Source organism: Ovis aries, chromosome 19 (assembly GCF_016772045.2).
Source record: "Ovis aries strain OAR_USU_Benz2616 breed Rambouillet chromosome 19, ARS-UI_Ramb_v3.0, whole genome shotgun sequence".
Lineage (NCBI taxonomy): Eukaryota > Metazoa > Chordata > Mammalia > Artiodactyla > Bovidae > Ovis > Ovis aries.
Genome location: NC_056072.1, coordinates 49,893,636 through 49,911,752, shown reverse-complemented (window position 1 = coordinate 49,911,752; position 18,117 = coordinate 49,893,636). Strand labels below are relative to the sequence as shown.

At 56.4% G+C, this 18,117-nt stretch overlaps 1 protein-coding gene across 7 annotated transcripts in view; it reads right to left on the bottom strand.

Moving 5' to 3' along the window:
* CACNA2D2 (calcium voltage-gated channel auxiliary subunit alpha2delta 2) overlaps positions 1–11,905 on the bottom strand; it is a 139,430-nt gene extending 127,525 nt beyond the window's left edge. For all 7 annotated transcript variants that reach the window (XM_060402525.1, XM_042236172.1, XM_060402526.1 and 4 more), the window contains exon 1: positions 11,490–11,905. In XM_060402525.1, the coding sequence (XP_060258508.1) occupies positions 11,490–11,704 (215 nt within the window). In that variant the 5' untranslated portion in view covers positions 11,705–11,905. The remainder of the gene's footprint in view (positions 1–11,489) is intronic.
* Positions 11,906–18,117: the final 6,212 nt, after the last annotated feature.

The window sequence follows — 18,117 nt, the reverse complement described above, 5'->3', positions numbered from 1 at the left end:
GCTTCTATTTCTTCCTCCCTGACGATCTCTCCCATGGACTGTGCGCAGACAGCTCAGGTTTGGGGAGGGGACTTAGGTGGCGCTGGGCCATCAGGAGGCAGGTCCTGAGACATGGGAGGGGCATGGAGCGGTCAGAAGTGCAGATGAGGCCCGAGAAAGTGTCAACACAGAGGGGCAGTCAGGAAGGGACAGGGCAGCTGGCTGAGGTGGCCAGGTGATCGCCCTGAAACGGGCTGCACACTCCAGCCACTGGCCACATGTACCCACACCTGTGAACAGCTGGCCCCACAGGTACCAGGGCCAGGAGACTCCCCAGGACCAGTACACCAGCCCCCACCCCATTCCTCTGGAAGCCTCAGTTCTCCTTGCGGGCAGAGCAGGGCAGGGGGAGGGCTCCTGTGTTTACCTTCCCCTTCTCTATGGCCGTAGCTTTCTACCTTGGCTCATCTGCAGCAGCTCTGGAAAAATGCTGATGCCCAGGCCCTATCCCACCCAATTAAATAATACAGCCCATGGAGTCCTGGACCTCACCTGCATCTCTTTCCCCCAGGAGGCAGTCCCCAAGCTGGGGCATCCCTTGTAAGAGAGCCCTTGCGTGAGGTGGCCTCTGTCCTGTCGCAACAACAAACCCAGGGCCACATGGGAACCTGTCCCAGAACCTGTAAAAGCTGGTCCAGCTTAAAGAGACATAAGTAGCTTGACCTGTAGACACCTGTGCTGACTCTCAGTTCAGCAAATATTTTGTGAGCACTTGGTGTGTGCTAGCCTGAAGCTCTGGCCGACGACAGGTGGTTGTGACCCCTGCCCCCTCCAGGCATGCAGCCTGGAAGGGGAGGCAGCAGATCTATTGCAGGAAAAGAACAGGGGAGAATTCAGGGGCACCTAGGAAGCCCCTGACCTGCCCAGGGAAGTCAGAGGAGGCTTCATGAAATAGCGACTCCCAGTCAAGCACTAGGGGACAGGCAGAGGCCGGCCAGACCATAGGTGGGGTCCTGCTTAGGGCTGGCAGGGCCGTGTGCAGCCCACCCAACCTCTCTCAGGCTTACTCCATGTTCAGTTCATAAGAAGTGCCTGTTAAACCTCTATGGAAGGAGATGGCTGCTGCCCTGGTGCTGTGCATCCTGAGGGCAGAGATCCCCTCCTGGGCCTGTCACTATGCCGATCAGAAGCAGCCCCCTCGGCCATGGTCTTCCTAGCACGAGCTTAAAGGGCAGGACAGAGGTGGCAGCTCTGCAGATGGGGTGGCAGGAGAGCACTGTCATCAGCTGCAGAAGAATCCATCACTCTAGAGGGTCCTGGGAATGCTGAAGACACTGCGGCTGGGAGGAGCAGAGCTTGTGGCTTGCCTAGATTCCCACAGTAAGCTGGAGAGGGCTGAGGTGGAGTAGGAGGAAACTGAGACAAGAAGGGCAGAGGGACGGGAGTGAGGAAAGAGTGCAGGAGTGTGGGGTACCCTGAGGGTCCTGTGTGGGAGGCTCTCTGGAGGAGGTGGGCTGTAGAAGGACTGTGTACCGCAGTGGCTGAGTGCTCAGGCCAAAGTGCAGGGGTGTGAATCCTGCCTTCACCACTCACCATCTGTGTGATTTCAGCATCACTTGGCCTTGTTGAACCTCAATTTTTCTTGTCTGTGAAATGGGACTAAAAATGAATTGATTTCATTTGTTAGCATATGTGAAATACAGCACCTGGGGCTCAGATCACAGTGATTGATGATGTGGTTAAAATTACTTCCTTTACAAATGTTTCCTCAAACGTGAACACTCTCCCTTCCTCTCCCTTCCTTCTTCCTCTTGTCAGTCCTCTTGTCTGACCCTGAAACAGATCCTGCTTCTCCATGTTCTACACTACCCCTCTTCTCGCTAGCAAAACCCAAGTCTGCAAGAATCTCTGCCGCCTCCAGCCCCAAGGTGACCCCATCCTTAACTCAAGGGTAAATCCTGATTAGCCTGAGCCAATCACAATGTACCTTCCTGATTGTCAGTGATTGGTTTAGAGTGTACATGTGACCCAGTGCTACCCAATGAGGTGTGAGAGGAATTTGGCTAGGGGCTTCCGGTTTAGGTTTCCCAGCCTTCTTTTAAGGGGAACTCAGAGGAAACATCTCCTGTTTTACTCCTAATGTCTGGTACATGTGATGCCTGGAGCTGTGGCAGCCATCTTATTGCCATGAGGGAAGTCAGTCAAGGACAGACAGCCACACCAAAAGTAAGACCAACCAAGCAGAGTGCAGGTGAAGCCTTGCTCCTTGATGACAACCTGTCCGTACCCACCTCTGGGTTCCCTGTCAGAGGGCCTAACCATGATGAAAAAAATTAATATGCTAGGATTGCCAAGGTGTGCACAGAAGCAGCCTCTTTTCCTAGCAGCCATTCCTTGGACTCAGCTTTTGAAGTATTAGTAGTTAGGTCAATGCCTTACTCCTGGAAGGCCCCTACAAAGCGAGCACAGAGCTGGGAGTTGGGGGAGGCACAAGGTTGGAGGAAAGACCCACAAGGAGTAGGGAGCAATGATCTGGAAGGCTTCTTGGCTCAATACTCAGGCTGAGCAGGCCAGTCTAAAATAGGGACACAGCCAGGAGGCAGAGAGGCCAGAGTTCCTACTAGGACCTGCAAGTGGCTTGGCCTGGCTGGAGTCTAGTCAAAGAGCTAGTGGCCAGAGCCAGAGCCAGCCCAGGAAGGACCCCAAATGCTAGGTGAGAAGCGGAGCTCTGCCCACAGCAGGCTTCTGGGGTTCAAGGTCATAGCTAACTCTCAGTAAAAGACACTAGAGCATGCCTGACAGGTCCAGGAAAGGAAGGGAAGACGCCTGGGTTCCCACCATGCCCACCCCAGCCTCTGCTCACAGGGAGGAGAAATGCCCATCTAGGAAAGGCCCCTGCAAGGAGGCCTGTTCTGCCAGCTCACTTCTGTTTTCCAATGAGTGAAGTTGGGGGCAGGGCTGAGGTGGGTTTTTTGTTGTTTGTTTGTTGGAACCAGTGGCAGCACCAGGCCTGACCTTTAAGGCTTCAAATGTAGCATTTCAGGCGACTCGGGAGGTAGGAGAACATGCACGGAGCAGGGAAGTTACCAAGGCTAAAATGCCACATTGGCCACGTCAGGCTGGAAACTCGCAGCAGAGTCAGGGGTCTCCACCCATCTCAGGAACACCCCAGCCCATGCATGCCCACCTGGCAACAAGGTGTCCTTCCCAAGGGTCCCCTGAAAGCCTCGCTAACTCTAAGATGGCACAAAGGCACCAACAAGGTCTGCCCCAGAGAAACACCAGGAACTGCGGTCCCACACCACAGGCACCTTGCTCCGCGGGTTTGCCAAAGGAGGCCTCAGATCGCTCCCATGTCATGTCAAGGATGTTTTTATTTAAGAGAATCAGTTGTACATCTTGGTGCAAGGATGGCTGAATGGGGGCCACACTTTGGGCAGCCTGCATTGAGCCCCAGGTGGGAACCTGGGTCCTGCCCACAGACTGTGTGTAGCCAGCGGAAATGTGGGGCCTGAAGGCTCATTCCTGGCACTCAGATGTCAATTTCTCTCTCTGTACAATGGAGGCATCTAGGTTCCCAAGGGCTTCTGTGGTTGGGATATTCCTTCCCAAATCAGGGACTCAGGCAAGGCCCATTATCTGCCCAAAGAGACTGTCGTGGCAGGCTCCCTACCCTCACAGGCCCTGTAGGCACCCCAGCCCTCTGCAGAAGCCTCCCAAGATACCTAGGCTGCTGGAGCGTCCAAGCACTGACAATATAAAGGCTTTGAGAATGCCAGGAAAGCAAAACTTGCAGTTCTCTTAGACATCACAACCCATCAGTTCAGGGCCCACATAGCCCAAAGGCCAGCACCCAGCACAGGACACCCAGGCTGCCTTGCTTACAAAGACCCAGAAGGCAAAAATTCATCCTTGAAAAGAAGAGCTTTGCTGGAGGCATCCCAAATAGAGGAACATGCGGGCATCATCAAGTAGAAGCTTTTATACCCGAATCATGCCTGCAGCTGACTGTACAAATGTCTTGCTAAGAGCGAGAACCCCAAACCCACAGCAGATGCTTCACGGGAGGCCAGTCTCCCTCCCTTCAGTGTGCAAGTGAGCAGCACCCACTCCTAGAGAAAAACACGCCAGGCCAAGGTCACACAGCGAGGGTTCCCACTCTGCCTAAGCTATGACCTCCACTCGCTCCCCACCCCCCATCCAGATTCCACCTGGGAAAGGCTGTTAGCAAAGATGCTGCGCTTCACAAAGGACTCACCAAGCTTCTCAGAGTCCCAAGTCCTGTGGTGCATCTAAATAACCATTCGATTTGCAAAAATTTGAATTACAAGGATGCAGCTTCTGTGTGTTGCCTTTGCAGACTGTCAGCGAGCCAGTTGGTAGATGATCAAACTTCCCAGCTCAGCCTTAACTCAGGCTGTTCTTGACATAAAAGTTTGCACAACACTGGTCCTGACAACCAGGCCGCTTTAGTTCCGGCTGCCAGCATTTGCCCAGCGGAGTCCTGGCATTAACCTCAAAGGCGGGCGCAGAAGGTGGGCACTGGGAGCGCATTCTGGGTGCAGAGATAAACCATACATATGTCCACACTTACCTATGCACACTCACACAGAAGCACACACCCACATTCACATTCATAGGCACACACTTAACACCTGTGTACACACATGTGCGTGCATGTACACACAACCTGCACGTATGCATGAAACACACACACGGGCACGTATTCACATGCACCCACACAAGCACATCTTCATATACAAATGGGCAGTCTCACAAGTGTGCACACACATGAACATATCCAACAAATGTGTACAAACATACACAAAAGCACAAATATGCAGACGCTTCCATACATAACCTTACATGTGCACACAGGCCACGGCAAGGGCCAAGCACAGGAGAAAGGACCCAGAAACCACAATGGAGTCTCAGGGCCTGGCTGGGTGGTAGGCGCTATGGGCAATAGGACAGGTGCCCAGCACTTGGAGAATGGGCCCAGCTAGACCGAGAACCCTCAGAGATCCAATAAGAATACCCTGCCCTTGTCATTTATCCCTCATGACCTTTCACATCCCAACCCAATGAGGCAGCACAATCACGGGAACCTTATTCTGGTCTCCCCAAGACCCAGGGAGGCTGAGGAGCCTCACAAAGTTACACAGCTGGTGAGAGGCGTGGCAGAGCTGCTGTGTATGTCTAGAGGGGACTCGTTCAGAAAGATTCATCCAGCAGGAAAGAAAGGCACCCAGGCAGGAACAAGGTGCCCAGGGTCTAAGGGGAGCAGGAAAGAGAGACAGAGGGGGTGACTTCTCCTTCTTACCCACCTCTTTTCCCTTTGTTTAATGATTCATTTCCAAGGTAGGGAGAGATGGTTAATAATCAGCGGGAAAGACTTCCAGGACCCCTCCCTCTCAGCTAAACAATTAGGCTGATCACAGCTCAAAGTGGGTCAGTCTGAGAAGCCGTTTCCAGACACCCAAGGTGTGACCAGAGGCCAGTATGGGAGGTGCAGGCTCCTCACACTGGGGAGGTGGGACTCAGGCTGGGGTCAGGCCTCCCCCCACAGCTGGAGCAGAGTCTGCAGTGGAGCAGGAAAATCCTGGACCTGTCTTCTTAAGGCACTTCCAATGTCAGACTCAGAAGAGCCATGGAAAAGAGGAAACTGAGGCCCAGGGGGGTGGATGAGACTGTCCAAGGTCACCACAATGCACGCTGCCAACTGAGAGAATCGGGTTGGGACTGCCTTTGACAGAGGCCCCCAGGACCAGGCCAACCCAAGGTGGGGATCCTCAGGTTCCCCGTGTTGAAGATTTCCCTCCACGTAACCCCAGGTACACAGGCTTTCCTGCTCTGTAAGGCCAGATCCTTCACAGCCTCAGTCATCGGCACCAGCAGTGGCCAGGGGCCCAGCAGGCTGGACTAGTCCCAGGAAGAGGGGGCCCAGGTGAGGAGGGAGGGGAACTAGGTGATCCATAGCAGGACCTAGGCCAGGGACACTAAACCAACTGCTTGAGTCCCACAGCAGCCAGTGGCCGCACAGGGCTTGGTTGAGCGCTGTCCCAGGTCCTGCTGGTGTGGACCTAAATGACAGCATCCTTGAGTCCCTTGTAAGCCCCCCAGGGGCAGCTCGATCCACATGGCCACCTGCACCACCAACTCCTCCATCCTCCTCTTAGCCACAGACAGCTTGGGAGGCTCTTTGGGTTACACAGGACAAGAGAGGGAGGGAAAGGAAAAAAAGTAAAAACCACACATACACCTCCCTCTGGGAATACGAATATTGATTCTGTAGCTTCTTGTTTAGACAGTAGGCACCAGGAAAAAAAAAAAAAACCAACTTGACACGAAGAGAGGCTCCCCCGTTGGTTGAACTGATGCAGCCAGCAGTGGGAAGGGCCCCCACCCTCGTCTTTAGAGCACCCCAGGCCCTGGTCCCCCTTCCCAGACCTAAGGCCCTGAGCCCTCACTTAGGACAGAGGTCACCTGTTTCCGAGGAAGATCTTGAATCTGGAAGCCCCTGAGGATGGAATTGGGTAGGGTGGGTGGGTGCTGGAATGGGAGGGAGAAAGAAAGAGACCACTCCCAACCCACAGACAGCACCACTCTCCAAGGGAGGGCGCACACCACATGCCTGCCTGCTTTGACTCCCAAGCCTCCAACTGCCCCTTGAACAGTTTCTTAGCAGATAGAACCCTGGCTCCCCAGCCCCCCAGGCCTCACATGTTCAAACAGCAAGAAAATGCAAGCATCTATTACGGTCCAAGTCCTCTGAAGTACCCTCAGGCTTGAAAAAACTGCCGTGGCCCTAGAGCATCCAGCCTCAGGTTTCCATGAACAATCCCCATCCCATTCACCCCTGACCTTTCTCTCTGGAACCTTACTGGAATCTGGGGAGGGAGACAGCATCTCAGGGTCTTGAGATGAAGTCCTTCTTGCCTATCCCTCCATGACAGGCATGCCTGGCATGTGGCTCAAAGCCCCGAAAAAGGAAAATCCCGCATTGGGCTGGGGTTGGGGGGGGCCGCTCCATGATCTCCTGTGTACAAGTGGGAGGGGGTGGAGGTAGGCACAGGGGCCTTGAGCACTGGGCTGGCAGGGCCCTGGAAGGCCCTCTCAGGGTTGCCTGAGACCCAGAAGAGAACAGAGGGACAGAGCAGGAGAGGTTATAGCTGGGAGGCAAGGTGCGTTTCATGTGTCTTCATTTTCTCCCAAATACCCAAGTTCTGCATCTCCATCCCAACTTCCTGGGCCAATCCCCAGGTGTGCCCAGCCTCCTGGCAGGACACCTAAGCATCTGAAAGATCATTCCTCTCCCTGCCCTGGTCCTTATGGGGCTTTGGGCAGGTTCTTCCATCTTTCTGAGTCTTAGTCTCCCCATCTGCAGGACGGGCATGACCATGGGGTCTGAGGTCAAGGATGTAATGTGAATAAGGGGCTTGGCCCAAGCTCAGTGAGGGGAGGCCACCACTGGCCTGGTGACATTCCACCTTTAGCCAAGGTGGGCTTCAGGGAAGGACGGAAGCAGCCCAGTGCGCTTCCTCACAGAGATGATATCTCTGGTAGGTGGGTACAGCCTGAGCTAGTGGCACAACCCGGAGACCTCCAGAGAGTGTGGGTGTGAGACCCTGCAGGAAGGATCTAAACCCCTGAGAAAAGCAGGCAGTGATGAGGGGACAGCATAACAAAGCAGAAAGACAGGGAGGTGCTCAGCCCATGGGAACAACCTGGAAAGATTGGCGGGTGGGGGCCCAGCATGCTGTAGCATCAGGGGTAGATGTTAATGTTATCAACAGCTGCCAGGACTCCCACCTGTGCCAGAACACTTCCTGCCAGCCAGAGGTGACACCCTTCCCCATTAATTCTCACCATTAGCCTCTTAAGCAGATTCTCTATTATCTTATTTGGGGAAACAGAGGCAAGGTCACCCCAATGGAGAAGGTCAGATCTGGAGACCAAAGCTTGAGCCTTCAGGACCCACACCTGACACCCACCGTGTCCCCAAACTGCCTCCTCCCGAGAGCTGGCTGACCCCTGCACACCGCGGGGGTGGGGGGCAACGGAGAGGGTGGCACCAAGGGCTCACTCCACTTGTGAGTCAGTCTCTCCTTGGAGCCACCAGTGTGCCAGGGACTCGGGAGGGAGTTTACCCGCACACTAGGAGGGGCTCGTCTTCAAACAGGCTACTCCCGTCTCAGGGCTCAGCCTGGCAGAGTTGGCCCAAAAAAGGTGAGTCCTGGGGGTGGACCACAGCCAAGGCTCCCTCCACCCCGAATCAAGAGCACTAGGCGAGATGTGAGCCTGTGGGAGTGCCAGCAGATCGCGAAGCCTCGCCCCCTCCTCCTTCCTACAAAAGCGTTGGCAGGTTGTTGGGGAAACGGGGGACCCAGATGTGTGATGTTGCCTCCCTCTAACAGGGGGAGCCACAGGGAGGTGAAGACGCGGGCTTCGAGGTCCAGACAGACACATGTCACCCACCATTAACCGTAGCTAGACTGACGCATGCCCCATCGTGGGCACTCGGGTAAAGGAACATGAACCCGGCTGTCATTAATCTGCTGGGGGGCCCAGACCTCTCGGGATCCCCTAGAGGAAGGGAGGTGTGGGCCAGCACCATCACTGGGGAGGAGTGGGACTAAGAGGATGCAGCCAGCGGCTCAGCCCGGACCTCACGGAACAGGAGACAGAGAAACCCAGGAGGCCGGAGGACAGGGGACAGCAGCCCAACAGAGATGACAAAAGAGGTGGGCAGGGCAGGGTGGCCGCAGAGAGACCAGAGGGATGGGCAAGGGAGTGGGGGAGGGTGAGAGAAGCGATGAGAGACCCAAGGAGGGGGCAGGGAGGGGGAAGGAGACTGCCAGAACTGGGAAAGGAAAAGACACTGGAAGGCCAAGCGCTGGGGCCGCCCCTCAGCCAGCAGCAACAGGGAACCGGAGGAAGCAGGTGAAACGGGCAACGTGTGCTCCGACTCCCCACCTCAGCCCAGACACATGAGGGCACGCATACACACACATGCACTTGAGCACTTGTGGCCCTGGCCTTGTTTGAAAACCGGATCCAGGTCCAGGGGAGGTGAGAGGGCACCTCCCCCGCCAATCAAAGCCCTGTCCTCCGTCCAGCGGTAACTCCTCTGCCCTCCTCCATCCAGCAGCAGGCGGAGTCTGCTTTGATGGGTGGGCAGAGACCCATGTCACCAAAGCGACTACAGACCCAAACCCACGTTTGCTTAAAACCCAGCAGCTTGCAAAGTTGGGCCCTGTCACACTGCCAGACACTAATGGGGAAATGACTTTCGCGTCCAGGGCCCTCTCCACTGAGGGGCTGTCACCCTAGGGCCGTAAGGCTGAGGGTCCCACTGCCCACCATAGAAAGCCACCTGTACCTGTATGAAGTCGTACCCTAGCCGGGCCACGCTAACCCAGGAGAGTTCACGGAGGCCACCGGCCAGAGCAGCCCCAGGGCAGCAGCCTCAGCCTTTCCTGTCAGCTCAACAAAAGTCTCAACTCCAACTAAGCCCTGTCATGCAGGGGGCTGGGGGAGGAGCCCTCACTCAACCCCCTCCCCTTCCTCCCTCCAAGGATCAGTGGGCGTCGGCATCTGTGGGACCAGGGCAGCTGAAGGGCGCTGGCTGTCACTGCCTGCGCTGCGTGTCGTCGCAGCATTAGTCCCCTCCCCCTGGACCCTCAGAGCCGCACAGCCCCCAGCCCACTCCACTCTCATCCTCTAGTTATGGGTTGCAAGACATGTCCCAAACCCTCAAATCAGCTCCAACTATACTGACAAGAGACGAGCGTCCAGCTGGAAACGTGCCGCTGTCATCACATCCGCCTCCCCATCTCTGACTGGGGACAGAGGGACAGGTGTTCACTCCGGTCAGGGTCTCACAGGTGTAAATCACAGGTCCAGCAACCATCTGACCCACTGCGGGTCGCAAGGAGAGTGAGCAAGGTGGGAAGAGGTGAAAAGAGACATCTACTTAAGCCTTCACTCAAAGAGCTACATATCGGCCCAGGGAGGGGAAAAACAGCTGTGTCTTGGCTTTGAGGGGAAGAAAGAACAGCAACAAAAAAATAAAGCTTTTGTTCTTTTTAAACATTGGGGCTGAAGTCCATTTTCATCACAGCAAATAAAAGACAATAACGCACCCACAAACCCTGAACTTCCATATGATTCTCTTCTACCTGTGCACACCCTACATACACACACAAAAAATCCAGACGGCTGACAGAGGACACGTCCGTGCGGCACCTGTAATTTGCCTACTGATCACCCGCCTGAGCACAGCCAGGCTGTGCAAGGAGAGAAATGACAAGACGGAGAGAGACTCCGGCAAAGCCTTTCCTGAGTTTTGCTTTTCCTCATCTGGGAGAGCCTGCAAGCCAGAGTACGCAATACCAGGGGCCCCTACCCTTGGGCAGAACTGGTCTAATGACGCAGAGCCAGTCTTGCCCTTTCCCGGAGGCCAGACCCTGCCCCCCCACCCCCCGGCCCCTAAGCAGCCTGGTTACTCATTTCCCCAAATCCCAGTGTGGCCACTGGGTGCAGGAGTCCAGGGACAGGTGGTTCTTTGAACCCAGAGACACGTAACAGACAGCAAGGTGGTCACCATACCCCAAAGCCACAAGGGTGTCTAGGCACTGACCGGCTGGATCATGATGCCCACAGACAGCTGCTGTCCTAAAGGCCACACGCACTGAATATCCATTCCCAACCCCAAACACATCTGGCCAAGCTGGCCCAGAGGCGGATGCCCGAGTTGTCAGGCTCTCAGGAAGGGAGAGAAGGCTCAGGACCACGGAGGACCAGCAGAAGCTGGCAGGGCCATGAGCTGCTATTACCTTGTTGGCAGTAGCAGCAGGGGCAGGCAGGGGGGGCTGTCATTCACCCTCTGCCTCCACTCTGGCACCTTCACCTCCAGGGGACCTTTCCCCTAGGTGTAATGGGGGGGCGGGCGGGCAGGAGGGACACTGACCCCCTGTGTGGCACTTGGCACACAGTAAGTTGCTCGCATTCTCTGCATCCTGCCCTGTTTCTCAAAGGAAAAAGGCCAGCGAAGACAGGTGTGGAGGGATCCCCCACCTTTGGGTCTAAAGCGCCAGCTTCCTATCCGAGAGGAAGGCTGAGCCAGACGCGGGGCTCCGACTCCGTAGGGCAGGGGGTCTCTGGCCGCTCCCTCACGCAACCCCAGGTCTCCCCTGTCACCCCGACAGCTGCAAGGCAATCAGCTGGCAAGCTAGGACCCCCCACCCCCACCCCACGAGATCTCCTTCTGTGCGGTTTGGGGGATGGGAGGGAGAAGGGGCACTGCTGGGAAGTTTCGCGACGCAGCCAGAAGCTCCGGGACCCCGGCTGCCCGCCCTCTGGGCTTGGGGTCGCCGCCCCCGGGCGCAGCGGGCGGCAGGACCCGGCGCCCCCGCCCCGGAGTGGGGGCGCGGGCCGGGGACTGGGGGTGGGTGCGAAGTGGGGCTCCGGGCTCGGCCGGGGTCCCGCGGCGGGCCAAGGCCACTTACGTGTGCTGCTGAGGAAAGCTGTAGGCTGAGGCGCCGGGGGCGGCGAGCAGCGGGAGCAGCAGCAGCGGCGGCAGGAGCAGCGCCAGCGGGCGCGGGGGACCGGCCGCCGGGCGCCGGGCGCCGGGGCCGAGCCGAGAGCCGCGGCTGGGCCATCGGAGCGCGGTCCGCGCCGGGTCGGGCCGAGAGGCGCCGCAGGTCCGAGCCGGCACCGCCATGTTTCCATTCAAGATGCGGCGCCGCGGGGAGGGGGGGCGGCGGCGGGTTGGGTGTGTGTCGGGGGGTGACGGGCGGCGGGCGGCAATCGCCTCTCCTCGTCCTCCGCCTTCTTCGCGCCGGGCCTCCAGGGCTGCCCGAGCCGCAGCACCTCTGCGGGGTGCGCGCTGCGATCTCTCCGCCGCGCCGGCTCCAAGCGCTCTGAGCGCCGGGTCCGGGACCGGCGCTCAAATAGCGGCCGCCGCCAACCTGCCGGCGCCGCCCTCCCCCGTCCCCCCCCGGGCCGGCCCGCCCCCGCGCGCCCCCGCCGCGGCCACGCGCCCGCCGGTGCCCGCGCGCCCCTCGTCCCCGCGCCGCCCTGAGCCGGCCCTGCCGGCCCGCGGGGCCGAGCAGAGCCCGGGCGCGCGCGTCCCGCGCCCCAGCCGCTGTCCGAGTTCCCGATGTGCGCCCTGCCGCACGCCTCAGATTGCGGTGCTCCTCTCCGCCGCACTCGCAGGAAGAGTCCCCGGCAGGCGCGTGTGTGACCCTTCCAGGGGCTCGACCTTCAACAGGCTTAAGGCCTGGAGTCACAGGTTTAATGGTGGAATGGCAGGCTTCAGCAGAGACCGCTGTAGAGGGCAGCGGAGCTGAACTCACACGGCCAGGGGCTCCAACTACTTTCAAGGGTCCCCTTTGGGGGGATTGGGTCCCGAGGTCCTGAGAGAAAGAAAAAATCCTGAATGGAAACCAGGTCGAGTTGCACCGTTATGTGGGGCTGGGAATGGCAAGATACAGCCCTATGCAGCCACTCATTTCACTTCCCTGGGCTAAATGGGCACTGTGTGCAGGACAGCCCCAAGTCCCAACCCCCAAGGCTTACACAGTCTCTATTTAAACTTCTCCAGTGCCAGTAAGCTCACCCCTGCACAGTCCAATCACTTCTGTCCTGGAGGCTCCTGGCTCTTCCCTGCTGCTGGGAGAAGGCTGGGCTTGTGTCAGTCCTGACTCTGCAGCTTGTGGGCCTCTCAGAGCCTCAGTCTCCTCCCTTCTGAAGGCTTGTATGAGTGCCCAACCCCACCTCCAGGATGAAGTGAGAATGGGAATGAATTACTTGGTAAACTGAAACACTCGTGATTGGGAGACAGCATCCCTGAGATTTCTCTGAAGTTGCCCTGGGACCCCGCTCTGCCCCTGGCACAGACAGACAGGATGAGAGAATGCTCCCTGCCAGCCGGGAACAGAGCAAGACCCCCTAAGCAGTAACTGCCCACTGATTCTGTGCCTAGTATTAGGACTGCAGGCCAGTAACCACCTGAGCAAGAGCCCCTACTTTATCGTAGCTGGGTGAGTCGAGTCTCCCATCACCTACTTACTAGTCAGCCTACAGAGGATTTGTAGTTGAGGGGGAAGAGTGGTAACCCCTGAACTGAAGAAGGCAGAGCTTCCCCTCTCACCCCAAGAGCAGCAAGCAAATAGGGCTCAGGATGACCTTCATGTGTGTGCGTTAGTTGCTCAGTTGTGTCCGACTCTTTGCGACCCCATGGACTGTAGCTTGCCAGGCTCCTCTGTCCATGGAATTCTCCAGGCAAGAATACTGGACTGGGTAGGCATTCCCTTCTCCAGGGAATCTTCCCAACCCAGGGATCGAACCCAGGTCTCCTGCATTGCAGACAGATTCTTTACAGTGTGAGCTGCTGGGGAAGCCCATAACCCTAACCCTAACCCAGGACAATCTTTACTTGGCTCCTTATTCCTGTCTGAGCACCCCCACCCCTGCCTACCCTCACAAGCTGGGGAGACAGCTCTTCCCTGACTTGTGTGAGTCATCAGGGGCCAGACTGGGGCTTGCCATAGGTCCCAAACATGTTACCAAAGGAAGGTGGTACACTGAGCCCCAAACTGCTGATAGGCCCAGAGGCTGGGGAACAGGAGGGATATAGTGAACTCTGGGAGGCCAGGCCAGGCCAGTTCTATGGAAGACAAGCCAAATATCTGATTGTATCAGACGTCCCCACCCCCACCCCTGGGCAGGGCAGTCCTTTCTGCTGGACAGAATGGTGGGGTGAGGAGGGCTGTGCCTCAGAGAAGAGTCAAGGAGACTGAGCTAACCTAACCAGCCTGCTCCCAGCCCCTCCTACAGATAGCTGTCTCTAGCATCTCTATTTCCCCCATGCCTAGGGAAGGGCTGGCCCATGGTATCCTCTCCCATCTGTTTGCTGGATAAATGCCTGGATCTTGGCCCCAGGGAACTGGCACAAAAGGCATCACCCCTCCTGGTGATCACCTCTCCTGAGTGCCCTCTGGGGTTAGGTGGGCCCTTCCCAAGGCCAGCTCTACAGGGGCAGAGTGATAAATGTCGGGGACAGTGGTCCCTGCCCTTTGACACCAGGATGGCAGCCCTATCCCCAAAGAGAACTCAGGTCTTCAGGTACCTGTGCACAGGCTGGGGGAAGCCAGTGGGCACTGATAGTTGGGCATTTCAGTTCCAGCCTCCACAGATGTGTCCCTAATTGAGGCCGCTGGTGCCGAGGGAAAGACGAGAGATTTTGGTTGACAGGCCGTTAAAGGAAGACAAATAAGGAGGGAATGTAATTAAGAGGAAATGGGTAGTAAGAGTTTACACACTTCAACTTCTGAGGCTCACAACATCCTCGGTCTCCTGGTGGCTGCCTGTGGCCACAGGTTAAAGTCATGGGAAGAAAAATCAAGACTTTGCAGGGAACAGGGGGACCTCTGGGGCAGGAACATTGGTGGGTTTGGCAGCAAAAGCCTGGGGCTACCCATTGGGCCAGAGGTGCCTGTGCTGAAAGATGGGGGGCAACAGGGACAAGTGAAGCTGCAGCCAGCAGAGCGTGGCAGGGGGCCTGGCAGGTGCTGGCTCTACACATGGGCTGAGGGGGAAGTCAGCTTAGCAGACCAGAAGAGATTGAGAGGTCTTTATGGAAAACCTACTATAGGGTGCTGGAGAGGACTCTTGAGAGTCCCTTGGACTGCAAAGAGATCAAACCAGACAATCCTAGAAGAAATCAACCCTAAATATTCATTGGAAGGACAGAGGCTGAAGCTGAAGCTCCAATAATTTGGCCACATGATACAAAGCATCATCAAGCCAACTCACTGGAAAACACTCTGATGCTGGGAAGGATTGAAGGTAGAAGGAGAAGGGGATGACAGAGGACAAGACGGTTGGATGGCATCACTGACTCAATAGACTCAATGGCATCACCTGCTCAGTGAGTTTGAGCAAGCTCCGGGAGACAGTGAAGGACAGGGGAAGCTTCACCATGCTACAGTCCATGGGGCGGCAAAGAGTCGGACACAACTGAGCGACTGAACTGAATTGACCTATGTTCCAAGCAAGTCTTGAGGGACGTGGAAGCCTGTCGGGAATGTCCGGGACACCTGGGGCAGCAAGATTCCCCATTTCAACCTGCCCACCTTCAGCCTCGCTCCCATCATCCTTTTGCGGCTCCATAAGCTGGTGGGTTGGAGGGCTCTTGGCTTTCTTAGAGTTTTATGCCTGGAGTTCCTTCTGCCTGAAACATTCTCTCTCATCTTCACCACTTGAATCCATAATGTTTAGGAACCCATCAATACCACTTACACCAGGAAGCCTTCCTGGACCTCCCCTCAACTAGACAGGCTTCCCTACCCCAGTCCCCACTCTCCTTTCCCCTCCCCTTGCCACACAAACATGCAGCAACCTCTGCCTTGGGTTCAGAAAAACACCTGCACCCAAGCGAGGACCCAAGTCTCCCTTGTCCCTGTTACCCTCTTAGGGCCCCACACAGAGCCTGACCACTGGGAGGGCATTGGAGGTGTTGACATAAGGACTGTCTTTTTTCTGACTGCACGGCCTGTGTGATCTTAGCTCCCCGACCAGGGATTGAACCTGCACCCCCTGCATTGGAAGTGCAGTCTTAACCACGGGGCTGCCAGCGAAGTCTCGGCATAAGGACAACTTTTGAGTGGCATATCCAGGGGCCTGGGGCTATGGCCAGGAAGAGTGGGCTGGCATGGGCATAAGGAGTGTCCACTTTGGCATCCGGTGTTGCAGATCATATAGGGAAGTCACTGTGCCTCTCTGAGAACTTTATTTCTTTAACCATACAACGGATGATATGGTACCCACCTGGCCGGGATGGTCTAAAGACTCAAAGCATGTATAACACCCTAAGGGCAGGACTTGGTACTTAGCAAGGGTTTAATGAAGGCAATCCACAGAGAGACCCAGGCAACCCTGAAAAGGGTAGATCCTAAATGCTGGCAAGCAGGAAGACTTCTTGGAAAAGGAGGAGGGATTCCAGGTTGACCTTGCAAATGAACAGGATCTTGCATACTAGGGTGGGAAGGACCCGTCCTCCTGAGCCCCATTGACCCAGCTGTGCCTCCACTTGAATCACTGGAGGTGGCCCTGGCCTTGGCAAGTGTCCTTCTGTGACGGGAGACCATCCCCACCTCCTCGAGCCCCATCGATGTGCTTGTTCTCTTCCCTCTTTGGGCTGTACTCAGTGGTTCCCAAGGGCTCCCAGCCAGGACGCACTAAGATATGGGCTGCCTGCCAGTGCTCACACCTGCAGGCGTCTGTAGCTCGTCCACTAATTCCTTGGGGACACTCAGAGACGTGATGGTTTCACTAAATGCCCCTGCCTGAGCATGGCCTGCACAGCGTGGCCGCTGGATGCAAGCAGAAGGGGAACCCCACTTTCGAATCATCAAGGACTTCCTTGGCGGTCTACTGGTTAAGAATCCACGTGCCAATGCAGGGGACACAGGTTTGATCCGTGGTTCGAGATGATTCCATGTGCCACTGGATATCAAAGCCCGCATGCTGCAACTGCTGAAGCCCATGCTCTAGAGCCTGTGCTCTGCAACAAGACAAGCCACCACAATGGGAAGCCCGCACACCACAACTAGAAAGTAGCATCCACTCGGCGCAGCTAGAGAAAGCCCGCAGGCAGCAATGAAGACCTAGTGCAGCCAAACATAAAAATTAATTAATTTTTTTAAAACATTTGTCAAATGCTTAAAAAAAAAAAAGAGCCACCCAGTATCCTCACACAATAATTGACCTACTGTCAGCTTAGTGGCATATATTGTGATAAATAGAGAGGGCTGGTGTTTAATGCTTTTAGGCAGTGTAGGCCACCACCACCTGCACATCAAAGTTAGACCAAGTTCCAGACTGTAGACTGTTGGAGCTTATAGGATCCTCTGTCAGAAAGAAGGGGAAACTGAGGCCCACAGAGGGGAGGAGACTTGCCCCTGGCCACCCAGTGGTCAGTGTAGATCAGGACATGGAGCTTTGAGTCTGGGAAACCAGGCAGATGGAAGAGGCTCTATCTATCCTCGGCCCCTGGGACCTCCCCGACTTCATGGGGGAATATGGCACACGGGAAAAATACAGTTAATACCTCAAGCCAGGCATAACTGTGTCATGTGGGTGAAACAGAGAATGTGGTCATTCAGTGCTATGAGTCCTTGGTGGTCAGGGAACACTTGCCAGAGGAAGGGGCCTTGAAACTGGCACGGAAGGACAGGGAGGGAAGGATGGATGAATGGCTGGAAGTGGGGGAAAGGGCAGCCCTAGCAGAGAGTCTGTGTAAACACCTGAGGCAGGACTGGGCTGAATTTGTGCAGGGACCAATGGGGAGGCTGCCTGCCGGGTCCCCAGCTTCTTCCTTGCTGCACCTCTTCAGTAATGGGGAGGGAAGAACATAGCACCCGCCCCTGGGAGGGGAGTTCCTCACAGAGGCAGGGAGATGATGGCATGGCTGCATGGGCAGCGTGGGGCCAGGCTAGCTCAGAGGTGACGATAAGCCAGGGTATCAAGAATCCATTAACCCCTGCATCCAGGATGCAGGACCCTGGGTGGCCTCACCCTTGGAGAAGGACCACTGGTTGAGTAAAGGGAAACACAGTGTCACCTGCCCAGCCTTGGCTGCCTTTGCAAAACTTCAGTCCTCTCAGCTCAGGCACAAGTACCGAGCTGGGGATGGGGGCAGGGTGGGCACCTGCTCCTACCAGCAGCATTTGTCTTGATGGTCTGCATCCCCACCAGCAGCTATCATGGACGGTCTGGAGTTTTCTTCAGAGAGCTGTGGCCCACCTGCCCATTTCACAGATGAGCAAACTGAGGCTGAGGGAAGGACAGGGCTTGTCCCAGGGTTACAGTGAGCAAAGAAACTCAGGCCCAGGCTAAACTCGAGACTTGGTCTTCTGTGTCCGCTCCTAGGCACTGGGGCCGTCAGAGTCCTCAGAACCCCCAGTGGGAGACCCCTGACCTGAACATCTTCCCCAGGGGAATGAGAGGCCCCTTAGCGCCACCCCTGTGTCCTCTTCCACAGGGTATATGTGGCACAGAGGCTGGATACTGGGTTTGCCCCCCTCCCCGGAGGCCTTCATCCCGCTGTGGCAAGAGAAAATGAGGGCAAAT